At 43.5% G+C, this 15,153-nt stretch overlaps 2 protein-coding genes across 3 annotated transcripts; one reads left to right on the top strand and one right to left on the bottom strand.

Annotated features, from left to right (window-relative positions):
- The first annotated feature begins 172 nt into the window (after window positions 1-172).
- Window positions 173-2,200, top strand: LOC311131325 (transmembrane protein 69-like). Of its 2 annotated transcripts, none has more exons than XM_084164234.1 (3): window positions 173-274; window positions 474-523; window positions 628-1,688. In XM_084164234.1, exons 2-3 carry the CDS (start codon window positions 479-481, stop codon window positions 1,333-1,335), a joined length of 753 nt encoding a protein of 250 aa, XP_084020360.1. In that variant the 5' UTR covers window positions 173-274; window positions 474-478; the 3' UTR covers window positions 1,336-1,688. The 2 variants fall into 2 exon arrangements, with proteins under 2 accessions (XP_084020360.1, XP_084020359.1); XM_084164233.1 differs by having other exon boundaries at window positions 175-274; window positions 625-2,200.
- LOC311131324 (mitochondrial adenyl nucleotide antiporter SLC25A24) lies at window positions 1,688-14,793 on the bottom strand. Its single transcript, XM_084164232.1, has 10 exons — window positions 14,069-14,793; window positions 12,630-12,756; window positions 12,431-12,518; window positions 11,407-11,518; window positions 6,200-6,358; window positions 5,715-5,867; window positions 5,415-5,522; window positions 5,072-5,239; window positions 4,674-4,824; window positions 1,688-2,551 (listed from the first exon to the last, which is right to left on the bottom strand). Exons 1-10 carry the CDS (start codon window positions 14,246-14,248, stop codon window positions 2,370-2,372), a joined length of 1,428 nt encoding a protein of 475 aa, XP_084020358.1. The 5' UTR covers window positions 14,249-14,793; the 3' UTR covers window positions 1,688-2,369.
- Between the last annotated feature and the right edge of the window lie 360 nt (window positions 14,794-15,153).

The following is a 15,153-nucleotide window of genomic DNA, read 5'->3' on the forward strand; positions in this document are numbered from 1 at the left end:
CAAGTTTATAAACAGTGGTCTCCGCTGTGCCTGTAACATGTGGTCTATTGTCTGTCAGTTTATTGGTTTAATCCAAATGATGTAGAACATATATCCACCACATTTAATTGAACAATTCATCGATACTGTTGTGGAACCAGACTGCTCATAGGTCACTGTACGGACGGAATACATATCCGTGCGCACACAAGCCAGCCGGGAGCATATCTGACATACGGGACAGCGGCTTTTTACTTATTTATGACAAACATTTTAATTCCGATTTGAAAAACAAGTAAGAATACAATAATCCGAGATAGTATAGAAATGTTCTCTGCGCAGAGACAGTGATTTGAATGAGACATTAACAATATATGACTTTCTACACAAGCAACTACGTGCGTTAGTTTTTAGCATGCAGAGATTTCAGACATTCAGATAGCACTATGCTATTCGGATTTTGGCCTATTTATTAAAATGTTCTATCTTTTCAGATAAGATGTTGGCTGGTATATTTAGAAGACACATCCTTATTGCTCACAAGGTGAGTTTACCTGTAAGAGGAGACTATAAACATTGTTTCATGTCCATCTACTGATCTTATTTAATCTCTATTTCCATGGATGGCATTGGGGCTCTCCACAGCAGATGTCCTGCCTGTCTGCTGCTGCCTCAGCCAGGGTGTCTGATGCCTCCTATGGTTCCTGTCCCCTGTGGCCTTGCAGGGGCTCCTCGGCCAGGCTGCTCCCTAAAATAAGTGATGCTGTTGGACTTGGTCTATTGAGGACCCAGTACTTCCACAGCTCTGCTGCGAGGCTGAAGAAACGACAACAACCAGAGCCTCCACCCAGAGAGTTGGACCTGCTCCGTTATGACATGAGAGACCTGGGAAAGAGCCCCAAACCAGCGCTGTACCTGGGCCTCTCCGGCCTCATCCCTTTCATCTCTGCTCCGTTCGTCATGGCTGTGACCGAGACCTACATGCCAGAGGTGGCCTTCGCCCAGGTGGCCTATGGAGCATCTATCTTGTCTTTCCTGGGTGGGGCGCGTTGGGGCTTTGCCATCCCAGAGACTAGCCCGGCCAAGCCAGACTGGATCAACCTGGCCAATAGCGTGGTTCCGTCCCTGTTTGCCTGGCTGGCCATGCTGTTCAGCGACACTATTACCCCAGCAGCTATGATGGTCATCATGGGGCTAGGTATCTCCCTACACTATGACCTGTCTCTGCTGCCCACTTACCCCAGCTGGTTCAAAGCCCTGCGTACTATACTGTCGGTGGTGGCCTTCCTCTCACTGGTGGCCACACTGGTTCTCAAGGGAGTCTACCCAGAGAAGAAGATATTCTCAGAGCAATGAATTCATGCTACAGAGTATAGACACATTTGTAATTGAACATATTTTAAGTGTGAATGGAAAGATATCTAAAAGGGCAAAGAGTGTGTTTGTGATGGCATATGTTTGATTGTGTTATTTATGGTTCTTAAAAAAGGCTGACTGATACTGAAAGTGTATCCTTTAGGCTCTGGTTCTGGCAAAACTGTAATGAGCAGGTGGTACGTTTCAGACATCTGCTTTATATCGATGTGGTGTGTCAGTGTCATGCATTATTATTGCAGATAATAAAACAACGGCGTGGCGGCGTGACCAGCCTCAGCCTACAATGAATTAATGTGTGAAAGGCTTGAAAGAATGGACTCAGCACATCTTTGTATTAAAATATTTATTTTATTTTACACAGGAGTATCTAATTTAACAAAACTTTGGAAAAAAGGCAAGACAAATTGGATGGATGGACAGGCCCACAGGTCAGAGATCTGAACAAATCACACAATAAGGCACATACTCCTTTTTCATGGACCCAAAATGTGCAAAACAACATTTGCATGACTCTGCCTTCCAACAAGACAGGAGCCATCTTCTATTTCACCCTGACACTCAAATTTAGAACGCAACCCTAATTCCCCCAGAATGTTTTATTTTATTTCTCCAGTAACTGACCTTGTCTAGTGTGTTATGTAAAAATAATATATAACTATCTCAGGTTTGTGCATCTCAGGTGAAACATCTTACCTCTATCTTTCTTTGGTAACTGGGTATACTTGGGGAAACTTGGAATACGTAAACCACCATAGTGTTTGACTGATGACCATTCAGACTGCCTTGGGAAGTTTGTGTGCGTGGTTGTAATAAAAAAGGTCCCAAGACAATGGACTAACACCCTAGCAACAGCTAGATTGAGTCCAGGTTTTGGTGGAACAGGTAAACAGTTATTTTTATTTCACATGCAATTTCCAACAACAAATGTCACTGAAAATATGGAGGGAAATGGTTTCAAATAATCTGACTGACACACATATGTGAACCCACACACACTAATACAATTCCACTCCTCACTTAGAGATGCCCAGCCCAGTCCTCATGTACTCGTACACCACATAGCTGATACTGACAGCTGGGATGACTTTCATGAAGTTGGGCAGGATTCCACGGTACAGTCCAAAGAATCCTTCTTTCTCCAAGATCTTCTTCACCAGATGATTCATGGTCATCTGCTCCGAGCCCTCGATGGATGCTGAGAGAAAAGGGAAAGATAGGGAGGAAATTAAGTTGGTATTACCATGGACTAATTTGACATGTTAAATCAATCAGGAGTTGTTGCTACAGTTATATATTTTGAAGACTTCGGTTTAGTGGATATAATTCAGTCAGTCATCTTGGCCATGATAATACATCATGTTTGAGACCGGAGTGGGATTTGGTTTTTCTCTCAACGTGGTCTCAGAGTATTTCGTTTTCTGTACATAAATCCGAAACACTCCATTTAGTATGATATTTTACGTTTCGTATGGTATGGTATGTATTAATTTGTGGATGTCCTGTTCCGAATTTAAATTCGTACAATATGTTATGAATTCCAATTTGAGGCTAACGTTAGCTAGGCTAGGGGTTAGGGTTAAGACGTTGATATGAAGAGTGTTTGATCCAATATTATAAAGATTGTAAATTGTATGTGAAAGCGAGGAAAGCCATGTGTTCGTAGTATCACGAGTGAGTACTAGAGGGTCGGTGTGCCAAGATAGATTGGGGGGCCACTGGTGCTAATCTTAGGAATGGTGCGTGATGAAATGTCATGACTAGTGTGCCACACGAAACCAAGGATAGGAATGATATGGGCGTAGTTGAGTGACAACTCAATTATGGTTAGCAACTGGATAAGACAAAAGTAGACTGGAAGAGCACTATATAGGCTGAGAGAGAGTCTATGTAATTCCGTTACATGATAAGAGGCAAAGCACATTCATCTTATTATGTGATCCAGTACTGAATAAATGTAGAGTCAAACTTCCATCTGAGTGTCTGCTGCTTTCTCTTACATCCTGTACTTATTCATACCCGAAACTCATCATAACAGACGTCCGCATGTTTTCTAGCTGAAACAGTTTGGAAGTGTTTCTGCAGATATTATGACGACATGTTGATGTTTTTATTCGTTTTGGACTTCGGTAAGTGATTTTTCGGCTGTTCGGGCACACACATTTTTTTTCTCAAGGCCAGCCGAAGTTCAGGAGTTTAAGTGTACGCCCCTTCGTCCGTCAACTGTAGGGATTCTTTGTTGTCATTCAACGAGAGACAACTCGTTTTCATGCACATTTTTAAATAGAGAAATACTGCACCAAACATCTTAGTTAGATGTAAAATTGCGCAACTAAGATCTCCTTTGCCAAAAAGTCCAAATTAATGACAGATTTCTTGAGTTATCTTAGATTAATTCTGACTATTTTGAGGAAGTGTATACTGGCTATGGCATCTCAAAATGGCCAAACAGTACTATTGCCGCTTTGTTCTCATTTTTTTAAGCGAAGGTCTTTTAAGGGAGTATGCGAGCACACTCGTTCGGTTCGCCTAGCCGACTTCGGCTAGCTGCCAGCCGAACTGAAGCTTGCTGATGCTTTTAGGGGTTAAGGATAGGTTTAAGGTTAGGAGTTAGGTTAAAAGGTTAGGGTTAGGTTCAAGGGTTAGGGGAAGGGTTAGCTAACATGCTAAGTAAATTAGTTGCAAACCAACTACAAGTAGTAACTAGTTTAAAAGTTGCTAATTAGCTAAAATGCTAAAGTTGTCCATGATGAGATTCAAACACGCAACCTTTGGGTTGCTAGACATTTGCGTTATCCATCCATCCATCCATCCATCCATCCATCCATCCATCCATCCATCCATCCATCCATCCATCCATCCATCCATCCATCCATCCATCCATCCATCCATCCATCCATCCATCCATCCATCCATCCATCCTCCTTTGCTTTTGCCTTAAGTAACCTTCTGTCTTATGTAACCATACCATAGGAGCGTTGGGCCAGTAACCGAAAGGTTGCTGGATCGAATCCCCGAGCTGACAAGGTAAAACTCTGTCGTTCTGCCCGAGCAAGGCAGTTAACCCACTGTTCCACGGGTGCCAAAGACGTGGATGTCGATTAAGGCAGCCCTCCGCACCTCTCTGATTCAGAGGGGTTGGGTTAAATGTGGAAGACACATTTCAGTTGAATGCATTCAGTTGTACAACTGACTAGGTATCCCCCTTTCCCTTACTATGTTACGTCTAGTCTATGAGACCAGTCTGTTTCAATATGTGACAGTGTTGTAACACTTTGTGCAGTCACAGGTTTGGGTTTTGAGTGATCTCTGAGGTTTACCTGCTGCCTGCATCCTGGTTCGGATCAGAGCCAGGGGATAACTGGCCAGCTGGCCACAGGTGCTGGAGATGGTACCACAGGCCAACAGCACCAGGATCCCAGGATTAGCTGTGTCTTTGGCATAACGGGCCAGCCACGCATTCTTCAGACTCTGAGGTAAGAAGGGGTAGAGTAGAGCACAAAGAGAGAGTCAGGAATCATGATTAGGCCAAGAGGTCACAATCACCTACATTTACTGGTAAAACTGGGTTGACATCTTCAAAGGTTTCTGCTGTATAACCAACAACCAAAGAAGTACAACACCATACAGCACACATAGATCTGGGACCAGACTACATCAATGACTTGTCCAAACCCTTAAAAAACGGTTTTATCCAGTTAGAAATGTTTGGACACACCTCGTACACTGCCAGGTCTATCCCAGCATATGGAATGATGCCCAGGATGTTTGGAACGTAGCCCTTATAGAAGGCCTTCACTCCCTCCTTCTTCAGGATCTTCTTGGCACAGTCAAACATTCCTGAGTACTGTCCAGTCTTCCTCAGCGTAAGCCTTGTCTTCATTACCTAAAAGGACAAAGTAAAAAGAGACTTTAGCTGGTTATAAAACTACACCGAATATATTCTCTCTCTGCGCTCCCCTCTTCTCCTTCCCGCTCATGTTTATCCCCATTTCTTTATCTCTCTACTCCCCTCCACTTCTCTCCCCTCCCATTCCCTTTCACTCGCATCCTCTCCTCACCTCCATGGGGTAGATGGCCGTCTGAGCGGAGGCCCCGGCCAGTGATCCAGCAATGAACCTCTCGTGGGTCTGGACCTTCCCTCCCTCTGACGACAGCATCTTCTTATACTGCCAAGAGGAACAGAGCCAGCAAAGTGAAACTGTGCTGATGGCCCAGAGACATACAGAATACAATTACAGTAGACATAATGCCCGGTCTATGTGGCTACATGGTTAACCAGATAAGAAAAAAGTAACTCGAAATAGATCTGATCCACAGGTCTTAAAAACAACAAAGATAGAATTTTGATTGTTTCTCACCTGTTCGTAGGCCATGAACTTGATGGCAGTCTCAGGGGCGATCTTCAGGACGTTGGTCCCGTTGCCCCTCCACAGGGAGCTGACACCCCCCTCCTTTATCATCTGCTTGAAGCCCCCTACCAGACTGATCTTATTGGTCTTGGAACCGTGCACCTGAGAAAGAGAAATCACAGATAATCAGGGTTCGAATTACACATTGACTCTTGTGGGTGCCAAATACCTCTTGGTGCCTGTTGTCGGTATCATTTGTGGGGGGCACATTGATATTTCAATTATTGTGAGGGCCACCTCCTTAGCTCCCTGTAATTCGATCCCTGCAGGTAGGATCTCCCCATGTCCTCCAAGCATCACAAGAAAGGTAAATTAATTTGATATGGTCTTCACATTTACTGTATACTGCATCTAACTTTACCAAGAAGGACATACACAATACATTTCTTGGACTATGCTTAATAGAGTTAGGCATGTTGGCCCACAGTACATACCTGCATGAACACCTTCATCCTGTCCAGAGGGGCGGTGCCTGTGCGAGAGACCGCCCCAGCCATGGCGCCGGCTGCCAGCTGTTTCCACCACACACCGGTTGTCTTCTCCTCCTCTGTGAACTCATCAGGGATGGTGAGGCTGTCCCCAATATCCAGCACCTATCACAATACACAGAAACACATGCATACTGTTAACGAATATAGCCAACATTTTGAAACACTGAGTTTGCCCCCAATAAAGTCTTAGCACGCTTGTTCTCACGCACCCCCAATCAATACTATTGATTTGCAGGTCGAAGAAATAAGTAGTTCATTCAAAAACATTTTTTACCAGTAGCCTACACAAAAATGCAATTATACATCGCATAAAATGCATATTAATGCATAAAACTATAGAAGCGCGTGACGTGGAACAGGTTTAATTCTAGGCCGACAACAACATTGAGTGGAAAGACGGTTGCGCCTCCATACTAAACTTGATTCGATCCATTTTGGTTCAAAGTGTGCTGAAATATTCTAGTAGCGAATTAAAATATATGTGGGTCTGGGAGTAGCAGAGCGCATTGGTCGGAAAAGCGCGAAAAAAAAGAACGCACATCGAAAGAGCGCCAAGCAGAACAAATGCTGATAACATTTGATTATGAATATTTTGATGAATGATGAGACGATGGAGGATCAGTTATGAGCAGCAAGATCAGCTTCATCAAAAGCAACAGGGTGACCCACATGTAAAGGAGATGGGGCCTATTTGATCACATCTCACTAAGATCTTTAAGTCCCACTCCCTAATTACATCCGTCCTTCACCAGAGACCTGAACCCCACAACACCAGCACTGCACAGCAACAAACCCTTTCACCTCCCAAGACCTGTGACATAACACCAGAGGGGTATACTAGCAGGATGAATGAATTAGTCAGCTAACTTTGATGAACAACCTGAAATAACTATAGATTTTTTGGTTCAGTAGAAAGCTAAACTTGGATATGTGTTTGTGGTTGTTGAGACAATGAGAATATGCCCATTTCAAGCTTATCTTTCTAAAAATTCAGAACATGTAGGAAAGTTAGCTGGCTAACTCCTTGATCCAGCTTTGTAGTATACCTCTCAGTACTGCCCAAACACCCTGACCAATCATAACCTCACGCCAACCTTGAACCTAATCCTACCGAACCCTTGATGTTTTACCTTGGCCTAATTCTCACTTTATGTAACATGGTGTGTCTATGTGTGTGTCTACATGGATGCCACTGATGCCAATTACAGCGTATTAGCTCAACATTGCAAAACACTCATTTAACAAAATGGTACAACGGAAACAAATGTCCCATTTCAACAATTACATACCAGTATATTATTACTGTGGTATAATTGTGTTATTATCGTGACAGCAGATTGCTCCAATTTTCGAAGACAAAAATGACTGCCTTCAATGTAATGCAAATTCAATACACTATTTTCAATACAACAACAAAAACAAAACAACTCAGAAGACAACTCTGGATGCAGTAATAAACATAATCAACAGATGTCTATGGGCTTCCATAAGTAAAGGCATCTCACTATAATAATAATTTGCCACCAAAAACATATACAAACCAAATAATTCATCGGCATACTGACTTCCAGGTCCAATACGATCTCCTCAGTGCTCAGTGTTGGTAAAGAAAGATACTTTATCATGGACAAAATAAAGTCTAAATTCACTTAATAGAGGACGGAGGAGTGAACCTACCATAGAATTAGGAATTTGTAATTTAATAGGATCTCTATGGAACCTACCACCTCAATCTCCACCTCACAGATATTTCCATCATCCTCAAAATCAATAATGAACCACTTTTCTTTGGGATGCTGCAGCAGTGCCATGTCGCCCCAGCCCGAATCTGAGCCGTGATACTGATCCTGGTACTGGTCGGTCTGTCGGTTCAGAGCCATGCAATAGCCAGTTGTATGTACTGGGCCAGCCAGTCAATGTCCCAGTGGCACTGTAGCCTACTTCCGCCCCAATAACAACCAGATAAAACCCTCCTCTGGTCCTATCCCGCCCAGACTCACATCACATTGACTTCCTTACCTCCCACACCGTCCCAAGCCACTAACAAGCTAATCCCCTCCTAGGACAGCCTTAAATTAGCTTACCGTAGCCTAGCTTAGCTAAGTCATGCAGGTTTATTCAACATCTCTCTCTTGGGTGGATGAATGGGCAGAGGATCCAATGTCAAAGGTTACCAGTCACTGGCATTGACCGGATCTGTTTGAGTGTTGTTGTGTTGGCTTACATGCAATGCATCAGTATTACATTTCATTAAGGAAAATTGTATTAATTGATTGGTACAGTGCACTTTGACAGTTTGCAGGTGCTTCCCAATAAAATATAAAATTGGCAGATTCAATAACCTATTCAATCTAAATAACAGCTATAAAACTTGACAGTGTGAATTGACTATGAGGTTCTTGGAGTGGTTGATGTTCTTATTGTTCAGGAAGTCCTAGTTTCAGAACTTTGGTCGAGAATCCAGATTCTAGGACAGGGCTCTCCAACCCTGTTCCTGGAGAGTTACCCTCCTGTAGGGTTTCGCTGCAACCCCAGTTGTAACTAACCTGATTCAGCTTATCAACCAGCTAATTATTAGAATCATGTGCGCTAGATTAGGGTTGGAACAAAATCCTACAAGACGGTAGCATTCAAGGAACAGGGTTGGAGAGCCCTGTTGTAGGACATGAGGATATCAAAATATTCAGCAATAAAAACTGCACCCCCAGGTTGCACTGCCACATGACCTGTCAGTTTGTTGACTGTTCCTTCCTCTACTGTGACTGGCTAGTTCTCTCCACATCACTGTCTGTCTTTCATTCAGGAGCCAAAACTCCCCTATACATGAGCGTATAAACAGAAGACAAAGCCTATTACTTCACCTCTATCTCTCCTTCTCTCCCTCCCTCTCTCCTTCCCTCCCTCCCTCCCTCCTTTGCCTGTTTCTTGACTGACTCTTGACTCCGTCTGATTCCATTGACATAAAGAGGAACCATGTCATTACACAAGTCCTGGGACATCTCCAGAACCAGCAGGGAAGGAACTCTTATGCACAACTCTCCCCTCTACTGTCTGTCAAACGGTTGTGAAGGGCAGACATTGCACTGTCCTTATGTAATGACAGTTGTAGCACTGTTACAACAATAGTTACTCTATTCAAGCAAGTGTTGTTACAAGTTGAGCTTGTATGCAAGGTGCAAAATTGTCACCACCAATCTTTTGATATCTGATTGTGATATTGTTGAGCTCATTTGTCACATGCGCCGACTACAACAGGTGTAGACTTTACTGTGAAATGCTTTCTTACGAGCCCTTTCCCAGCAATGCAGTTAAAAAGTAAGTAAGTTAGCAAATAAAAATAGAAAAATAGTAACACAATAAAAACAATAACGAGGCTATATACCAGGAGTACAGGTACCGAGTCAATGTGCAGGGGTATGAGGTAGTTGAGGTAATATGTACATGTAGGTAGGGGTAAAAGTGACTAGGCAATCAGGATAGATAATAAACAGAGTAGCTGCAGCATATTTGAAGAGTGTGAAAGTGTGTGTATGTGTGTGGCGTCAATATGCATGTGTGAGTGTGTTTTGTGTGTGTGAGCATGTGTAGTGTGTGTGTGTGTGTGTGTGTGTAGGAGTGTCAGTGTAAGTATGTGTGAGTGTGTTGGTAGAGTCCAGTGAGTGTGCATTAGAGTCTGTGTAAGGGAGTCAGTGCAAAAAATGGTCAATGCAAATAGTCCGGGTAGCCATTTGATTAACTGTTCAGCAGGGGTAGAAGCTGTTCAGGTGCCTTTTGGTCCCAGACTTGGCACTCCGGTACCGCTTGCCATGCGGTAGCAGAGAGAACAGTCTATGGCTTGGGTGGCTGGGGTCTTTGACAATTTTCCGGGCCTTCCTCTGACACCGTCTGGTATAGAGATCCTGGATGGTAGGGAGCTCGGCCCCAATGATGTACTGGGCCGTCCGCACCACCCTCTGTAGCACCTTGCGATCGAGGGCGGTGCAGTTGCCATACCAAGCGATGATGCAGCCAGTTAAGATGCTCTCAATGGTGCAGTTGTAGTTTTAAGGATCTTTTCAACATTCTGAGGGGGAAGAGGCACTGTCGCGGCTTCTTCACGACTGAGCTGGTGTGAGAGGACCATGTTAAGTCTTTGGTGATGTGGACACCGAGGAACTTGGAGCTCTCGACCCGCTCCAGTACAGCCCCACTGATGTTTCCTGTAGTCCACGATCAGCTCCTTTGTCTTGCTAATGTTGAAGGATAGGTTATTGTCCTGGCACCACACGGCCAGGTCTCTGACCTCCTCCCTGTAGGTCTACCACCGTTGTGTCGTCAGCAAACTTAATAATGGTTTTGGAGTCGTGCGTGGCCACACAGTCGTTGGTGAACAGGGAGTACAGGAGGGGACTAAGCACACACCCCTGAGGGGCCCCCGTGTTGAGGGTAGCGTGGCAGATGTGTTGTTCCCTACCCTCACCACCTGGAGATGTGAGTGCTACGGGATGATAGTCGTTTAGGCAGGTTACCTTTGAGTTCTTGGTGGTCTGCTTGAAACATGTTGGGATTACAGATTGGCACAAGGAGATGCTGAAAATGTCTGTGAAGACACTTGCCAGCTGGTCTGGGCATGCTCTGAGAATGTGCCCTGGTATTATGTCTGGCCCAGCGGCCTTGCGAGTGTTAACCTGTTTAAAAGTCTTACTCACATCGGCCATGGAGAGCGAGATCAAACAGTCGTCCGGGACAGCAGGGGCTCTCATGCCTGGCTCAGTGTTGTTTGCCTCGACGCGAGCATAGAAGGCATTCAAGCTCGTCTGGGAGGTTTGCGTCACTGGGCAACTCACGGCTGCGTTTCCCTTTGTAATCCGTAATAGTCTGCAAACCCTGCCACATCTGACGAGGGTTAGAGCCGGTGTAGTATAATTCTATCTTTGTCCTATATTGACCTTTTCCATGTTTGATGGCTCGTCGGAGGTCGTAGCAGGCTTTCTTGCAAGCGTACATGTCCCGTTCCTTGAAAGCGACCCTACTGTTGACTCCGATGTAACAGGTTGTAGTGATGTGTAGGACAACTCAGCAAGTACACACTCCCAAACAGAGACAAACAAACTCAGTCACACAAACATGCAATCCCTGTCTCTCTCTTTCACACACACACACACACTCACCGTGGAGTGCTTCCAATAGCGGATAATGTCCTGCAGGTTGGTGGCAGTGTTGAAGAGGAAGTGTTCCCTCCATTCATTCCAGTCCACAGTCATGGTTCCATCCACATCAATTCTGCAGGACAGAGAGACAGAAGGGAGACACTGTCATTGGGTCAGTACAATGGGGAAAAATAACAATAATGGTGCAGCAAATAGAGGACATTCAAGTATTGGTTGTGTATTTTGGATTTACTCCAACAAAGTGTAAGAAGGAGAGTGAACATTTTTGTTTTATTTTGCAGACTGCAAAACAACTAGTGGATTTAGGATAGAAAATGACACTGATATATCTCAGTTGCCATCTCAAATCCCAACCTGGTTTAACTCCTGATAAGTTCACGGCTGCACTTCCGCTGAGAGCAGACAGCAGCCACAATAATCAATAAGTAAATGAGATTACTGATCCATGCTGTACTTTACTGGAGACCTGCTCTCCCTGCCCATCCCTCTCTCTCCTTCCACTTATCTCTCCAGTATTCATTAGACAAAAAGTGTGTCAGTCTATCTGACTGCTTTGGTTATGGAAATTAACACTCTCTGTCGTGCCCTGTCCTGTAGTAACCCTTCCAACTCAAATATAATCTATTTAAATAATATAATATTAATGATGTCAACACAGCAAAGAAACTACACATACATGTAATGGCTACTTTCTGATTTTCATTCTAGGTGTTTATTATCCCCCCTCCCCCAGTCAGGGGCTGTATTAATGTTATCAGCTCCACCGCAGCAGGAGGCTAGAGTGAAACCATGCAGGGGTCCCCGCCCATCACAACCAGAGGATAGTGAAAGTGCCAGGCCCAACATAAACATTCAATGACTGAGAACAACCACAGAGTGAGCTCAGCTAACATGCTGGAGTGGATATACTGTATCATCAAAATAAATATATGCCCAATGTGGGTTGTTTAACAGCTGATGTCGCCATGACACCAGACAACAAACGTGATACATGTGACAGTGAGATATATGACTGAGGGCTTACGTCTGAAGGATCTTCTCGGCCTCTTCCTTGCTGATGTCCATCCCCAGGTCGGCAAGGGACTGCTTTATCTCCATATAGTCAATGCGTCCTGTAGGAAAAAACAATGCCATGAGATAAAATATAGAATAATTTACATTGAATCAAATAATTTACTGTATTTTAAGTATTGATATATTGTAGTGGGGGTAGCCTAATATACCGTCATTGTTTTTATCCAGGCTCTTGAACGTCAGCATCAGTTTCTTCTCATGTTCCTTCAGGTACTTGGAGAACTCATTGATGTCAAGACCCTCGTCGTTGTCCTGGTCTCCAGATGAAACTATTTTCTGGGAATAATAAAACAAAAACACATTTACAATCCACCACCATTGTACATTTTCTTAGTGTAGACATTCCTAGCTTGAAATAATAATTGTAAAATCTCTCCAAAACCTTTACATTAAACACTTTCAATGGAGAGTGGCAGTTGGCTGCTCGACCTTCAGCTGGACTATTGTGCCACCTACTGTTTTCTTTATAGAAAACATTGAGGATTCATTGGATTTACAGGGATGGTGTACTGTAGACTGTATGACCAAATCAATGTAATGGGGTCAAAGTGTAATGGGGTCAAAGTGCATTGGTGTGTTGCCTCACCCAGGGATGGGCTACCTGACTTGAAATTATGCTTGTAGGCTATACAGGCACTGAGCAGATTATCTAATCTATATGTCATCTCAACTCCCATACAACAGGGGATAGGGCATTCATATCATTATGTATCAAGGATGAACTGATGCTGACCCTCGTGAATGAGTGTTTTAGGAGTTGCCTTTCACTTTTCTGTGCAAACAGATAAATGAAAAGTCATAAGGCTGTGACTGGGAGCAAACTAAGGATCGCAGGAATGCCATATTTGACCTTTAAAGGTGTGGCCTTATCCTTAGTCGCACCCTGACAATAAAGCCTTGCCTTTCCTGTTTCAACTTTTGAAGCTACAGGCAAAATTCCCTCTAACGATTCCCTTTCCTTGCAGCGTTCAGCAGGCTACCTGGTACTATATGACAGGTTCAGGTGTTATCTATATGTATATGGAAATAAATATGGAAATGTTAAGATACTGAGTCTTATCAAGAACCAACCTCCTCAGTCATATCTAGCAAAATTATGACATGGGATGCCCATGTGCTTTGCTCTCTTTATGATATAAGATAGGTGTAATACAGTAAACGGATTGTTTAATGGTAATCCAAGATGCAAGATATGCAGTACTTCAAGTAAGCTACCTGCTGCCCCTAGTGGTTAGAGTGTTGGTCCAATAACCAAAAGGTTGCTGGTTCGAATCCCGAGCCGACACTTAACACTAATTGCTCCTGTAAGTCGCTCTGGATAAGAGCATCTGCTATATGACAACAACAAAAATGACTAGACTAGAATACATTTCAATTTGTATAGCTTAGTAATTAAAACCTGTCACTGGTTGCAATGCCACATTTGCTTGGCATCTGTCAACACTATTAGCCCATGGGAGGGGCTACAGCCATCATATTGTGTAGATCTATAAATTGCTCTACACAATAATGTCATTTTGACACTAAAATAACACTTTTTTTTTGTCATATAGACAGTCTATCTGATCACATGTAAAATGCTATTTACCTGCGCGTCTCCTTTCCCGAAAGCAATGCCCAAAGCAGAGAGGCCCTCCTTGAGTTCTGCAACATCCACTTTCCCATCTTTGTTGGCATCTAATTTCTCAAATAATTCTTCATAAGTCTTCGCAGCGTCACTGGCACAATATGAATCTGTAAACACGAGTTTTCTTATGACTTGATACATTATTGCAGTTGTCCAAAAATCGGCAGTATCCAAAAATCAACGGAGATACTCGAAAAACTCGACAGGATAATGAATACAGGAGACTGCGGAGAAAAACTGGAAGAGCAATTGCGTGCCACTGCCAACTATGGTTTGAGCCTGAGACGGAAGAGGAAGCGAGACATCTAACTCCCTCATTTTTTCTAGTTACATTACAGTCAATGAACTAAGCGGCAGACCCAGCTGCTATTGCATTGATGTCTGAGGGAGAACCACCCCGTTAAGCAGACCGGAACTTACAGTTTCTTTCAACGGTAAACGGCCTGAGTGAACTGTCTTCAATAATCCACCATCTTTGTTTGAGCTTCAAGAGGACTTCCGCGATTTGCAGCCTAGAAAATACTTGTCATAATTCAGTAGCATTCACTGATCAACAATAATGTATGTTAACATCTATTTAACTACTTTCAGATAGAATAACTCCTGGTAGGGTAAACTGTCTGGAAAAAACGGTGGGACTTGAGACTGCTTCTTTCATTTCATTTTGGATGGACACACCCTAGTGTAAACAAGTAGGCTAGTCTATTCTAGCAGTGTGTCTTCCCCAAGTCTACATTACTCCCTGCTGCTTGTGCCCCTCTGGAAGCGTGTGGATTCCACAGTAAAGCCTACAGATATGCTGTTTTACTCTGCCATTTTACTCTGCCATAGCAATAGGAAGGAAAGTTCGACAAATTAGTTTGTTTACGGTCTCTGAATTCCCCTCCTTATAAACCACCCTCCTCCCCCATCGCCACGTTTCTATTAGTCATCTGAATAATAATATGCCCAACTCTGACAGCTGAGTATGCAGTGTATGGTCTGTAAATTCTATGATCTTCCTGTAACTCACTGGCTGCTACATAATGTATTTATAACTTATATAA

The sequence above is a fragment of the Coregonus lavaretus genome (genome assembly GCF_964263955.1).
Source record: "Coregonus lavaretus genome assembly, chromosome: 6".
Classification (NCBI taxonomy): Eukaryota; Metazoa; Chordata; class Actinopteri; order Salmoniformes; family Salmonidae; genus Coregonus; species Coregonus lavaretus.

Coding starts and splice junctions, on each gene's coding strand:
- LOC311131325 (XM_084164233.1), top strand. CDS start 479: ATGTTGGCTGGTATATTTAGAAGACACATCCTTATTGCTCACAAG. Junction 524..624: donor ACATCCTTATTGCTCACAAG/GTGAGTTTACCT, acceptor GGCTCTCCACAG/CAGATGTCCTGCCTGTCTGC.
- LOC311131324 (XM_084164232.1), bottom strand. CDS start 14,248: ATGTATCAAGTCATAAGAAAACTCGTGTTTACAGATTCATATTGTGCC. Junction 11,519..12,430: donor GCCGAGAAGATCCTTCAGAC/GTAAGCCCTCAG, acceptor TCTGTCCTGCAG/AATTGATGTGGATGGAACCA. Junction 4,825..5,071: donor TAGACCTGGCAGTGTACGAG/GTGTGTCCAAAC, acceptor TTCTTACCTCAG/AGTCTGAAGAATGCGTGGCT.